This window comes from Aulonocara stuartgranti (assembly GCF_965226115.1).
Source record: "Aulonocara stuartgranti genome assembly, chromosome: 17".
Taxonomy (NCBI): Eukaryota; Metazoa; Chordata; class Actinopteri; order Cichliformes; family Cichlidae; genus Aulonocara; species Aulonocara stuartgranti.
This window is the reverse complement of record NC_138953.1, coordinates 15,832,316-15,847,524: the sequence shown is the minus strand read 5'-3', so window position 1 is coordinate 15,847,524 and position 15,209 is coordinate 15,832,316. Positions and strand designations below refer to the sequence as shown.

General features: G+C 39.2%; 1 protein-coding gene across 1 annotated transcript in view; it reads left to right on the top strand.

Annotated features, from left to right (window-relative positions):
* LOC309691756 (protein Niban 1-like) overlaps positions 1-14,920 on the top strand; it is a 30,070-nt gene extending 15,150 nt beyond the window's left edge. Inside the window, exons 2-14 of the mRNA XM_082509678.1 lie at positions 643-773; positions 1,383-1,511; positions 1,596-1,710; positions 5,693-5,857; positions 6,734-6,849; positions 8,283-8,387; positions 8,657-8,819; positions 8,982-9,169; positions 9,570-9,716; positions 10,527-10,637; positions 10,882-10,989; positions 11,925-12,036; positions 12,143-14,920. Of these exons, the coding sequence (XP_082365804.1) occupies positions 643-773; positions 1,383-1,511; positions 1,596-1,710; positions 5,693-5,857; positions 6,734-6,849; positions 8,283-8,387; positions 8,657-8,819; positions 8,982-9,169; positions 9,570-9,716; positions 10,527-10,637; positions 10,882-10,989; positions 11,925-12,036; positions 12,143-13,356 (2,804 nt within the window). The 3' untranslated portion in view covers positions 13,357-14,920. The remainder of the gene's footprint in view (positions 1-642; positions 774-1,382; positions 1,512-1,595; positions 1,711-5,692; positions 5,858-6,733; positions 6,850-8,282; positions 8,388-8,656; positions 8,820-8,981; positions 9,170-9,569; positions 9,717-10,526; positions 10,638-10,881; positions 10,990-11,924; positions 12,037-12,142) is intronic.
* Positions 14,921-15,209: the final 289 nt, after the last annotated feature.

The window sequence follows — 15,209 nt, the reverse complement described above, 5'->3', positions numbered from 1 at the left end:
CAGCTATTGCAGTGATGTATTCATTATTTATAGGTTATCTATTACCAGTAATGTAGTTTTACATATTAACCTACTTCTGTTGCTGTTAATTTTTTCCTGCTCCAGAAGGCCAAGTCATGATTTTAAATCTTTTTAGTCTAATAAAATAAAGTCATAACATTAGCCTGTTTTCTGTATGTACATTAACTTTAAAACTGTTTATGAACACACACACATATTTTATAGTTTATAAAATGCAGGAGAGGGAAAGGTGATCTTTAACTTTAAAGATCTTTAAAACACCGGGTTATGGGTCCATATGGGTTTTACAGTATTTTGTTTCACACTGACAAATTGTGGCTCTCTTATCTCATTTCCTTTGGTCTTCAAAATTGGTCTTCACGCTGCTGTAAACTAATTTTTGTATTTTTGGTATTGCAAAATAACTCAATTCACACTAAGTGCAGCTCTACAGCTTTCCCCTTGGTCTAAACTTGCTGGTTTGCATTTCAGTCTCTTTGTTAGTCTGTCTGTAATCTGACCACCATCCATTCACAGCTTCAGTGTTCAGTTTTCACCACCCATCCCCAACAATAATATGTGCTTTTCTAAGCTTCAAAAGCAATGTATTAAAAACGCGGCCTTTCTTCTGTATTGTTGCAGGCCAGGCTGAGGCTGTGCTGGAAGAGTTCAGCCCGTACTACAGGAAACAGTTCTCTGTGGCTCAGTTCTCTCAGGTAGAAGATGATGTGGAACAGCACAAACAGAAGATCACACAGCTGCTCAAACAGAGGGTATGTCTTTTAAAATGTACTGGAGAAATGTAACATCCATGATGCATGTGCTTCGTACAAACCTTATCTTAGCAACTTTTCACCCGAGCTGAATCAATAATAAACACACAGGGGTTTCCCCATGAAAGGGGTGGTGCTTGCAGCATCTGGCCAATCACAAACACAAATACCGGGAAGTGTAGGCTGCTGGGAACAGAGCAGCTGATTTTACAAAAGAAGATAACCCTATACTGAGGGGAAAATGAAGATGTTAAACACACAATAGAGACTGAAGTAACACTGCAATATGTGTGAGAGGTAAAAGCACTCTTTATATAGAGCACTAAACGTGAGTGCTTTAAGCTCTTCTGTCAATAAGACTGGAAAAGAGGATTGTCAAGGTAAATCTATATTTGACCATCTACTAATAAATAGAGAATACAACACGATAACCTCTAAACAATTTAATAATTGTAGAATAGCTGCATTTGGAAAACAGTTAAAGTTCATCATGCAGTCCACAATAGCCTGGAGGCTCAACTCTGATATGTTCTGATATGCAAACTGAGTTTATAGTCAACTCAAAGACGAGCAGGCACAAATTTTCATGCACGTGTTCGTGTTCACCAGGCGGCTCCAGAGGAGGGTGAAGTGCTATATGAGGAAAGTGTCTTTTACTTTGATGACACCAGGAAGTGGCGGGAGAGGTATGTGGTGGTGAGAGCCAACTACTGCCTGGAGTGTCACGAAAGCGTTGAGGTGAGTCTGTGAAAGTGATGTCAGCAAATCAAAGGCATCTACATAAGGGGCCCCTCTTATTCATTCTGTGTCTTCTTTCTTCAGACCTTTGTTAAAGGAGCTCCTCCATGCCACAAGCTCCTGCCTACAGGGGGCAAGGTTCTGACGGCAGAAGAGGCGTACATGGCTGTAGTGGATAAATGTTTTCCTGATGAAAGCTGTGAGTAAAACACCTAAAACAACTATTTTTCTTTCTTTTTTTGTCACAATAACGTGGCGCACAGCGTGACGTGAAAAAGGGCACATACCTTTGACGTTGCGTGACGAACTCTGTATTCCTCGTCCACACGTAAGCGCAAAAAAGGGGTCTCTATTGTCGGTGATTCGAAACACCGTTTACGTGTGACCGAAAGGCCCAAACGCATAGAAACAGCTGCGTTTTCAAAAATACCCGTGTAGGTGTGGATGTAGCGTAAAAGAATTAGTAGTGTATTTTATTACTGCCTGTGATTTATTGCAGTTTACTTGTTTTTGTTTAATTGTTTATGAAATGTTAGAGTTTGGAAACAAAATATGGTTGTGTGAGGATGTGTTTGTAAAACAAAGGGAGGCCTAGCAGAAAAAAATTGGGAACCACTGGATTAACATATGGTTTAAGAGTCATTAGATTCACTTACACTTTTATGACATCGCCTTATGGTACTGGGTTCTTAATAAAGCTTTGCAAATTTCCTCTATCACACAACAAAGCAATCATCAGACAGTAATTTTAGAAGATATTGAATTCCAGTAGAGAACATTTTCAATTTAATATTGTCTAAACTATATGTAGGCATTGCACGATACGTTTATATGTGCTATAAAGGGGACTATGGTCGTGTCTGTCTCCTGTCTTCAAATCTCTTCTTCTAAATTAACTCCCGATAACTGGCAGTTCAAAATAACGCTTACCTTAAACTTCCATTAGTATTAGCTACTCTCTCTTTAAAGCCACCTTGTTAGGAGATTCTGTAATATCAGTGTTAGTAACGTCAGCTGAATTTTTATTAAAAATCTTTGACAAATTTGGAAAAACCAATTGTAGAATATTAGATAATACCCTTTCTTCCACTGCTAATATTAATGTTATAGCAATTAGTTAGTATATTTAAAAAGCCAGCTGAATGATGAAAGTTTATATTACGCTTTATATTTTAGTAAGAATAATGTGTAACTGTGTGATGGGTTCATTTTCCACATTGCTCTACTCACAGCCAATGCTTTTATCTACCTTTCGCCGTCATTTCTGTAATAAAACCATAGTTTTGGCTCGTGATGACATCATAGGCTTTATCTTAGACCTTTCTTTAACTGGAAAAAGTCAGTTGCTTTTGGTTTAATAGTAGAACAGCCTCTAACACCGTACTATTACGTATGAAAAGCTCAAATTTTCAAACTGGTAACAGTTAGAGATGGGAAAAGGGTACATAAAGCATCAAGCCTCTTAAGAAGCACAGCTAAAGACGAAATCATGAGAATTTAAATGTCCAAACAGAAATGGTTATTTTATCAATTATTATTTTATAATAATAATCAACAATAATCTTAGCGTATATATGTTCGTATGTACCGTAGCTCCTCAGAGGGTGGGCCAATCTGAACTAAACCTTCTACACACATTGTGTCACACACAGTTATTATTAAAATCTATATGCTTTTCAAAAAGGATTCATTATAAATCCTAATATTTTTGATTTTCCTATATATTATGTTCATTTCATTGTCCCCCTGTAAATGTGATGTTCTCTGTTTGCATGTGTTTCATTTGTATTTTTCAATGGATGTTGCCTGTACACTACTTCATGACCAACAACATATTTCTAGAGTCACGCATTTCTGTCTGGTAATCCATGGGACGAATCTGGGTTTGGAGGGTGCCCAACTTTGTGGAAGGGGGGACGGACCTTTCCTGTTCCAATACAACTATTTTCCAGTGTACAAAACAAGGTTCATAAAGAACTTTAACACTTGTGGGATGAATAGAAACGGAGACCTAGACCTTCTTGTCCAACACCAGTGTCTGATCTCACAAATGTGCCTCTAGAAGAATCATCAAAAATTAAATAAACGCACTCCTAAACTTTGTGGAAGGCGCTTCCCAGAAGAGTTGAAGCTGTTATAGCTGCAAAGGGTGTGTCGACATCACATTAAACCCTCTGGATTAACAATTCTCAAGTTCATATGTATGAGAAGGCAAACAGGCAAATGCTTTTGGCAATATTGTCTGTAGGCATGTAGGGAATGATAAGAAAATTATGAATATCACATTAAGAAGAGATCAAAGGTTCAATGTTTAAGACGGTCAAACCCTCATAAAATGTTTGTCTTTAAAATTATGCTTAAAATGATACTGCCTTTGTAATGGCAACATCTAAGATATGATAAAATCACATTAAAGATTGCTTTCTAATATCGTTCACATTTGACCTCTGATCTCACTTTTACATTTCATATCTGCCTTTCTTTCAAGTTGATCCCAAAATGCATGGTATTTGTTAAGGAAAGTATTGTCAAGCGAAATAGAAAGAGCTGCTTAGTTAGAAATATACTGCAGTATCATACTGTTTACAGTAATAAGCCTAAGTTATTCATCTCCAAGTCAATACCTATTTTCCATTACCTTCTCCTACATCATAATCAAAGTAATCTTGTCTAGCCTGCTACTGTCATCTAATTTTTAGTAGAGATGGACCGATCCGATATTACATATCGGTATCGGTCCGATACTGACCTAAATTACTGGATCGGATATCGGAGAAAAATAAAAAATGTAATCCGATCCATTAAATATCACGAAAGCACCTCACAAAACTTGCAACACGCCGTAACTCACCTCAGAACGTTAGCACGTCGGAGCAGTATGCATCACGTGATAGAGCGGCTGTGGCATGCAGGACCTGTTGGTGGTCTGGATAGCATGTGGAGCTTCGCTAGCAACCTGGCATTTCATCTCCGACAAAGTTATCCCCGAGAGAAGTAAAGCAAGTGTGTAAGTCCATCTCTGAATGTTTGTAAAGCATTCCCACGTTAAGCTTAACAAGCGACTGCCTCTCGCTCTCCGGCTGCTACTTCAATCGTGAAACTGCTTAAATCAGCTGATCGGCTTTTCTGTCGCGAGTCTGTCTCTCGTTTGTTTTTGGTCCACTTTGCGCCAGAAAGAGGAAACCAGCGGCTGAACAACAGCAGCACGTTTAAGCTTGATAAGCTGTTGTTAGAATTTATTTAATATTAATTTCTACACCAGGATCTTTTTCTACGTAGCTGACGCTGGTAACTGTGCAGGGGCGGATCTAGCAAAGTTTAGCCAGGGGGGCCGATAGGGCATTAACAGGGAAAAGGGGGCACAAAGACATACTTTTCTTTCTTATTCTCATTTAAAATGTCTAGCTTTTAATAAATAATTATCTGACACCCAAAGTTTTAATTTGATGTAAAATGAATAGAAGTCAATTACTGTATATAGTGACTATTAAGTCTAATATATACCCTAGTAAGCTATAGTACTTTTTCCTTTGGGAAGGTACCATCTGTGCAGTCTGCAATTTTGTTGAAGAAAGATGTTGAATCTATTTAATATTTCTTGAAAAATAATTGATTTCTGTGCATTTTTTTTCACACTGCATCAAATTAAGGTTGATTACGTCGATTAAGCATCATGAGGTGGAGCGTGAGGGGTGGTTCCCTATTTTTTATTTATTTAATTTTGTTGTTGCTGGGAGTTGGAACCCTATTAGTTAGGTTGCTTAATATTTATGCTAAGTACTCTTTAAAATACCAGAATAGGGAGGATGGTGTAGGTCTAAGTTTATTAGATTGATCAGTATTGCTGAACTATGAAATATTTTTTTTGTATACAGGTATAACAGAATAGCTTTAGTGTAGTTGTTGTTTTAAACTTGAGTATGAACTTGCAGACTTGCAAAATGCAGCAAGATATTTTAAAAAACAGTTTTGTTGATTAAAAAACACTATATCGGATTCATATCGGTATCGGCAGATATCCAAATTTATGATATCGGTATCGGTATCGGACATAAAAAAGTGGTATCGTGCCATCTCTAATTTTTAGTGCACTACAAAGTTAAAGAATAAATGGTTCTGGCCATTTGACAGCTGCTCACTAGCAGCACATGTAGACTTTCATCTACTCTTTTCTGTTTCAGGTGCAAAAGAGGACTTTGCTCCACCTATGGCAGGGATGCCGGGACAGTTTCCAGTCTACCTGCGTCTGCCCTACAGAAGGGACTCCTATTTCTGCTTCAAACAACAGGCCACACAGGCTACCTTCATTTCCATCCTATCAGACTGCATCAGACACCAGAACCAAGGTAAGATGCTACAGAAAAGGATGTTCTTACCTCCTCAGGCACACAGTTCCTCCTCTTACTAATAGTGTGAGTAATTAATGTTCATAACACCGAACAACCCTTTACTGATCTCTCTGAAAGTCTTCATAAAGTTCCTGTTTCAACAAGACTGAAGTGTTAATTACATATTTTAAATGTTAACTTGGCCAGTACACATGTTAACATTATCCATTAAACTAGCAGTTCTCTGGTAGTCACATGAGCCATCTGTTAACATTAACCCAGCAGTTTGTGGACTGTAGTCAGAGAAAAGATGAATAATAATGGCAGGCTGAATGGGTTGTGGATGGAGCATTGAGTGCTGACAGAGTGGCCACAGTATACCCGCCACAATGGTCGCTTCGCTCGGCCCCACAACCTCGTCTCACAGTCGCTTGTATTTACACCTGCAGTTAAGCTGCAGGAAGCTGCTGCATTCACACCTATGGGTAATTTAGAGTTTCCAGTTAACCTATCCCAGCTAACTGCATGTCTTTGGACTGTGGAAGGAAGCCGAAGTACCCAGAGAGAACCCACGCAAGATCATTAAAATGGTGGTAAAAACCAACATGATCATACAGTCGTGTCTTCTACCCAGCTGTGGCCGGATTACAAAAAACTGAGAGGATTATGACTGGCCGTTGTGCCACAAAGACTGTCGTGTGACGATTTTGTCATCTGAGCATCAAGATGAAAGATAAATATCTGCTGTGTGCGATCAGTGAAGTACTGTTAAAATCAGCTGATGAATAAATGATAAAGATAAAACAAGCGAGCGCAATGGCCCAATGTTTTGACAGTGAATTCATTTTCTCAAAGCTCCCTGCATGTCTGACTTTTTTCTCTTCCCTCTGTCAGACTTCCTGAAGAAAAAGACTTGTGAAGTTCAGGCCTTCCTTAAAGCTATTCAGCTCTACAGACAGGACAAAGGCAAATACGAAGCCTGGGACATGCTGATAGGAAGTGATGCAAGGGTATGTCTCTTTTCTTTATTTTTCTTAGCAACAGTTATTTCTCCCAACATAGTAATACTGAGGATGAATATTTACTTAAGTATAAATAGTGAAATGGCTACATAATTAATACATGTAAATACATTTACAAAATGAAAATTAAACGGATAAAGGATGGTACAGGAAAGCTAGGTTGACTTATTAGCTGTGTAACGCACCCCTGGACATGTACATGTGTATAGTGGCAACAAAAGGCATTCTGTCTATTCTACCTTATAGATGTAGATCAAACAGGCTTCTTATAAAACACACACATTGGCTTATGTTAGGAATCTCATTGACCAGATGCAAAATTCCTCTGAAGAATTAATAGTTTTAAGCCTTGAAACTTAAAAGGGCTTTGATTCAGTTTTTTTGGGGATACTGTTTTGGCTTTGATGTCTGTATAATCAGAGGTGTGAAATCATTTGTCTCACCATGTGGACCTTGAAAGAGGCTACCGGCAATGTTGATTCTTTGTCCCCGTACTTTTCCCATTATATAAGCCACTAGCACAGACTATTAGAAAGAGATATAATAATTTGGGGCAGTGAACATAAACTATGCCTTTACCCACATGACATTTTCGTAACAGTCTCCAATCCTTCCTCTTAGCATTATAGAAGGAATTTGTCCTCTGATATAACAACAAACTAAACATGCGTAAAACACAAACACTTGCTGGAGCCACTGGAGTATATTCAAGAACAGTGTAAATTTAAATGTTGTCAAACAGTATTTTACAAGGCACAGAGTCTGAAATTCACAGAAAATTTATATTTTTTTCCACTGAAAATCAGCTAAATCAGTCTGAGTGGGTCTGCACACAAAGACATCGGCTATCAGGCCTTCATACAGTTTATATACAGTTTATCTTCAAGAAATTAAAGTACCAATGGGGTAAATGATGACCAAAGGAAAATAAATAAATATTTTAAGCTAATTAAAATGTCCACACTCCCATGCATCAGTATCCCTCAGATTATAATGGAGGCTTTGCTCTTTATTTACCTGTTGCCACAGAGCAACGTGTGTTACTGGAGCTCAATTCACGATGGCTTCCTTTCTCTACTCATGTACGTGCTGAACTCTTTGAATATACTCAGAGTTGATTGAAGTAACTAGCTAATATTCTCAGAGTTAATCAGCTCAGAGTTAATTTCTAAACTCGGGGTTTGTTGGACATTTTTCCTGACATAGGTTTGCGAAATATTCCAGAGAACACTCTTTTTATGTGTGTATATATCGCTATATAAATGGTGTGTTTTTGTTGCTTTGTTTGCTTTTGTTTTGTTTTTTTCGTTTTTTAAAAAATATTGAAATCCTGTCTTACTAGTAAAACCTGAGAGTTTATAAAAGTTTATTCTGGCCTCGTTTGGATGATGATGAGACAAACCTGTGTCTGTTAACTCTAGGTGATGGCCAACATGGTGATGGAGCAGCTGCTGCCGTCTCTGGAGAAAGACATGCTGCCTGGCCTCAAAGCCAAAAAGACTGAGAGGAAGAGAGTTTGGTTTGCTGTGAGTCATTTATGTTTGCAACTGATGCAGTTTCTAAGAAATATAGGATTTCATTTCCCAGCTGTTGAAAGGAAAAATGAATGGAAGTCTGTTTTTCAGGGTTATATCTGAAAAAGTCGTGCACTAATACATTATTCATGAAGTCTCCGGGCTCTTTTCTGCACTCTTGGAAGTCATTTTTATTTTTTAAAAAAGAGCTGAAATTCATTTAAAAAGAGGAAAAACAAGAAAAAAAACCCCCATCTTTTTCATGAATTTGCTACCTTCAGATGGTGGAGGCAGTATATATCCTGGTCCAGGAGGACATGTTTGAGGGGCTATCAGCATTGAAGGAGGAATGTCGGGTGTCTGTTCGGCAGCAAGAGGTGCTGATTCACTCCGACATGGACCAGATCCTCAACTCAAGAAGGCAGCTCGAGGAAAAAATCCGAGGTATTCTCATCTATCTGATAGCCTTGTTACTTAGAACATTCAGAAACAGAATGATGTGTTGCATTCCTCTCCATGTAATGATCTAATGAAGTGCAGCTTCGTATAGGGAATAAGGGTGACGGAATTGGGCTGTTTTCTCAAATGTAATTTTTTTTTCTCCAGCCAAAGTGTCAGAGCCAGCTGAGAAGCTGTGTTCCGACTCTGTCCAGCCGTACCTAGGCTCAGTCCTGGAGGAGCTGATGGAGCCAATCAGCGCTGGGTTCCAGGAAGGACGGCGACTAAGTGAAAACACGATGGACCAAGTGTATCAGGACATCAAGCAGGGATGTGGTAACGAACAGCTGAAACAGGTTGGTTGGAATTTCACTTGTTTGGTTTTTTTCTGATATAACGGAACAAACCTCCAGAGAATTACTTTTGGTTGGGCTGATTCATCTCATTTTAAACCTTCAACTTTATAACATTCACAGGAAAGAGTTAACTAAGGTTAGGAGTAGCGTTTTTCTTTAATACAGGGGATTTTTTCAGAAACTAGATGTTTCCTCAAGCCCAAATTTACCTCTACATAAGTTGTTGGTGACCTATTAGATATTAAGCTGGATACATGCTGGACAGGTCACCAGTCTGTTGCACGGCTGACACAAAGTGTCCATTTGCATTCACTTTCATACCTTGTGAAAGTGAACAGACAAACCTTGGCTATTAATCTCATTAATTTCTACTCTGTCTTCTTCTCTCTTTGTCTCTCAGTCTCTCGACGCCATGGCAAAACCGAACCTGCTGAACTGCTATGAGAAGATCAGCTCCCTGCAGGTTAAACTGCAGCACTTGGAGGCGAGGTTTGGATTCTCCGACACCACAGGAGTGATGCACAGTGCTCAGATCGATTTGCAGCAGGTACAGCTTCATGCTGTCATTCACATGGCGATTTATTTGAATTCCCTTTCCCTCCTTCTGAGAGGGTATTTCTACTGAGATGGAGTGAGTGTAAGGATTTCACAACTCGTTTGTGAATCAGCATTTTATGAAACACTGGCGATAGTTTATTTACTTAGTGTAGTTTATGATTGCTGGTGATTCGTAATATGAGCTTCACTTTTCTTATTAGAAAAAAAACTGTTGATTTTGTCAAATCAACTGGATAATTAGCTAAATGTGAGTTCACTCCTGTTGAGTGGCAGTAAACAAAGTAGAAACAAAAAGCAGAAAGGTTGTTTCTTAAATTGCTTTAACTTTGCTACTTACCCTTGATTAAACCAGAAGATGCCAGAAAACTAGCTCCAGAAATATGTCTGTGAAGGTTCTCAGTCATCCAGGTCATCGTAATCTAAGGAGCTTGGAAAGAAAAGCGTCTGGACTTCTTTAAGTTGCTTGAAGACGTTTCACCTCTCATCCGAGAAGCTTCTTCAGTTCTAAGGTCAAATGGTGGACACAAAGGGACCCCCTGATGATCCTCTACCTAATCACATGAGCCAAGGTGTGAAAACGGGTGTGGGTCACAATGGAGTTTCGGGTGAGCTCATTGTGAAACCTGGCCCCTCGGATGAGAGCTGAAACGTCTTCAAGCAACTTTTCTTTCCAAGCTCCTTAGATTAGCTCCAGAAAATTTGGATTAAGTTTTTATAGTGTACAGTGATAGCAAAAAAAAAAAATCATAACATATTGGGAGTGTTAAGTCCAATTTAATTCTCTGCTTCTTCATTTTAGCTGATTGAGAATGCAGCTTTTACCTTCGAGCAGCTGCTCTACAAAGCCATCCAGGACAACCCAGACAACGCCAGCTCTGCCACTGAGAAGGTCAAACACATAGTGCTCAAGGTCAGTTTGTCATCTAAAACAAAACTTCCCAAGTTTCTAGTTAAGACATGAGAAAATTGTAACCAGGTGCAGGTGAGGTTCACATCTACCCCCTAATATGAAATGTTCACTTGTATACAGAAATGTCATCAGAACTGTAGGCCAAATGCTTGTAAGAGATAACAATCAGAATAGGTCCTGTTTATCTAAAACTAATAAACTCTCCTCCAGATGCACTGACTGGTTTCATTCCATCTTCTTGCAGAAATACGACTATGACAGCAGCACGGTGAGGAAGAGAATCTTCCAGGAAGCTCTGGTTTCCATCACTCTGCCCTTCATCAAGAAGAGCCTGGTGTCTACCTGCAAACCTGTGAGGGCTCTGTCTTTCACACACACACAGCATAATGTCTTTCTATGGACATTAAATTCCAGCACATCTGTTCCTACCATAACTCTACAATTAATAGTAGTTGCTTTATCAACCCTAGCTTATTTGAACCCTAACCATACCCCTAACCCCGGGGACATCTAATTGACAAAATGCTTACCCTAACCCTAAACATCAAAAATTAATGCCTAACTCTAATCCTTAGGCTAAACCTAACAATAACTTAATTGTAACCCTGACACTAAAACCACATTTTGAGTCTCAAAAATGCCTTCAAACTCATGGGGACGGGAATTTGTCCCCATAATGGCTGTTGGTCCATACAGGTATAGCAAACTGCCAATTTTGGAGGTGGTCAGTTTGTGATATTACTCATAACTCTGACCTAAATTTACTGCTCTTATATTGACATTTGTGTCCCATTGGCAGGTGGGACATACATTGGCTTAACAGTTAGCATATGACTGAGCAGCATTAGCAATTTATAGGGAATAGCCTGTATAGTTTGTGTCTTTCAAATAAAATTTTCAAGGAAATTTATCACGTTCTCTTGTATTTTGATTTGATGAAAATTTAAAGACCCGAACTCTTCCATGGCATGCATTTTAAATTTCTGTTTGCTATTTGGGCTGATTGGGACCTGATGAATGTAAAAACAAAGAATTATGTGATATTTTTTATTTTTTTTGTACCTGATTTTTGTTTCTGAGAAAAATGACATTCGCTTTAAATTTTGATAGAATAAAGGCAGTATAATGTCCTCGTAAGTGGAAAGTGGATATCAGGCCCTTGTAAAGCAAAATGTGATGTCCACATATGTGGACGCCAGGTCTATGGGATTTTATATTTGTATACACTATGTAACACACATATCCCTCAACAAAGCCTGACACTTTTGTCTTTGTCCCTCTATACAGGAGCTTCAGGGTCTTGAACAGATCATCTATAGTGACCATTCAAGCTTCGTTCATGTTGACAATGTTTATGAAAACATCCTTCTGCAAATTCTGGACAAGGAAGTCACTAAAGGTACAAAAAGACTAATAATGGCAACTTAGCAACACACAGCCTTTCCCCAGACACAGGTGTAGAGTTACGTCTAATCGATCCTCCTGTTTGTTCTGTCATTCTGCAGTGGTGAAGGAGGCAGCCAACCTAAAGAAGTACAACTTGTTCACAGACAAGCGAGACCTGACCAGTCAGTCTAGCCTCTCTTCCTTGCCAGCATCTATTCCTGGCAGCCCAGCCATGACACTGGCTTCCCTCAATAAACCTTCTTTAGAGCCGCAGCCTTCTCCACTTGCTTCTAATGATGTCTTCGCCCGCTCCCAGAAGCAAGAACAGCAGGAGGAAGGGAAAGACCAGCTTCAGAGTGAGGCCTTAAAGGACATGATAGTGGGTGAGACACCTCTGGGGAAGGTTGAAACAGGGGTTGGTACTAGTTCCTCTGGCAGTCAGGAATCAGACCTACCAGCACTTAAAGCAGAGGATGTCATCCAAACTGCTGCGGAAGAAGCAGGAAGCAATAGTAACCTCAACAGCCCTGATTTAATAGAGAACATGCCAGAGAGCTGCACAAATGATACAGCAGCAGCAGTTCCAGCGATTGTGATGCATGAAGATGTGATTTCTGTCAAAACAGAAGAAACTAAGACAGCTGCTGAGCCTGAAACGAACAGCGCAGATGCTCCACAAGAACCTCCCACTGCTGTAGGAAGTATAACAACAACAGAAGCACCAAAGCAGGCAGAATCTCTTAATGCTTCTAACCTTTCAGCAGAAGGAACTGAATCCTTGCCTGCCAATACTGAAGCAAAGACACAGTGTGAGAATCCAGAAATCATGGTCGAGGCTCCACCTAGTGGTGAAGCACTAGGAGGAATAGTCCTCAGTGAGAACGTAGGGGACGCAGAACCAGTTGCTTTCTCAGAGACGAGCTCTCTGGCTGTGTCAGTGGGAAGCGAGTCTCATCCCTCAGATGTTGAGTCCACAGATGACGTGTCAACATCCTCAGACATTTTGGAGGGCGAAGCTAACATCAGGAAGTCACCAGTGGGTTCAGGAGATGCTACTGAGGACATAACAGCAAGTGACAAGGTGCCAGTCCAGACAGAGGTGAAGAGTGGGACTGTCATTGGAACTGGAGCCATTGTAGAGGTGGAAGCAGAGGAGGTGGAGAAAATGAAAGCATCTCTGTCTAGTGAACCCGTTCAAGAGGAGACACCTTCCAGTCCTGCCCAAGCACGGCCTCTGGACTGCGTCAAGGAGATCCGTGACCTGGTGGTGGAGGTGATTGAGGTGGAGGAACCTGTGCAGCATTACCCCAGCGGGATCTCCAAAGAAGATTAAATATTCCAGTAGTTGTCACTTCTATATAGAACGGCTTCCACTTCTGATACCAGTCTGTATCCATTATATTTAAACGCGACCATGTGACAGATGGGAAGCCTCCTCAGCTTCCTTCCTATAAATATGCATGATAGCATGATTATTTATATGAATAAATTAGTCTTGATTTCAGCTGAAAAGTGGCTAAACCAAAATGTCTTCTCCACTCAGTGACTTGGACAGGGCTTTTTTTAAACACTACAACTCTTAAATTATTAAAAAAAAGAATTTAGAACAATTTTATAAGTGAAGAAATTTCTGTAAATTAATCTGATATGAAGGATCAATGCATTTGGGATGGGGTTCATATGAGTGTTATGTTTGATTATAAGGGCCATAAAGAACACATTTCCTCATTTCTGCTCTTCTTTCCAAGAAGAAAATGGATGAAGTGTTTGAGTGCAACTGATTCAAATATACTTTTGCAGAATACAGGTTCAGTGCTAATGGTGTTACTTTTTTTGTTAAACCTTTAGTTAGCAGCTTGTCATTTATACCAAAGATAAACACCAAATGTAGCATGTTTTTTCTGAAGTAGTGTGACTGCAGGGAAGATTTTCCTGCTGTCTACTGAAAGTGTGACTTGGCCAGATGTTGTTTCTGAGGGACGATGCTCCACTTAGAAAAGTTGTATTTAAGGTGTCCGCAAGTATGTGAGGGTCCCCTTAGATCAGAGTGATGTAACCGGCTCCTCAAAGTATGAGCACTGGGGGTGGGTGGATCGTTCCAAATGTCGATAGTATCTAAACCAATGCTGGTATTGGCATCAGGTCAATACTAGCACGATAGGATAAATACTATTGTGTTCAGTATGTAGTCCACTCATTTGTTTTCTTTTTTTTGGGGGGGGGGGGAATGAAAAATATCCACTATGAAAAATGTCTGAATCTTTTTGTGTTGATTGTCACATATATTTTATTTATATCCTGTAGCACATTTACACAATAGAAGTTGACTCAAAGTACTTTACGTACGTTCCAGGTCTCAAGAAAAAGAAAAAACAAGATGGGAAGCAAAAATCACACTGATCTCCCCGACACAAGCTTAAAATACTGGCCCTGTATTTATTTGGTATTTTCAAGTTTCAGGGTGTTTGGAAATCACTTTAACAGATAATTTAACATACACATACAATATTTACATTATTTCTCCTTATTGTGATTTTTTAAAAATTTAAATATCCACCTAAATACTACTATGGATCAGCCTAAAGTGCCTCTGTAGTACATCCACGTTGCCTTAGATTTCACCAGATATACAACTGGATGCAGTTGCTATAGAGACTGGTCTGTAAATCCATCCATTCATTCATTTACTTCCTCTTATCAGGGGACATGCAGAGGAGTATGTGTGTGTGCGTGCATGCGTGTGTGCATGTGTGTGTGCGTGCATGCATGTGTCCATGCATGCATGTATTCCTAACAGTGCCTGTTTATAGCATATTGACCGTAAACTGTCCACCGGCTGAATATGTCTCATTAGTAAAAGCCTGTAAATACATATATTAAACAAACTTTCCCTGAAAGCTTTTCGTGTGAAAACTTTGTGTTTTGGAAACAATTGATAAATACTTTTATCAGCCAGTAAATCAAATGCAGCAGAATGATTTAATCATTTATTATCCTCAGCATTTTTAATGAACCACAGAAAAAATTTGACTGTAATATTATTTTCTGATTTGATATATTGTCATATTTCAGCAGTACTCCAGGTGCATCAAGGACAAGCAAAATAAGAAAACATCAATATACTATTTTTCAAATGTTCATATTTAAAACGGATTGTTCACAATAAAACGATAAAAGGCAGTTAAC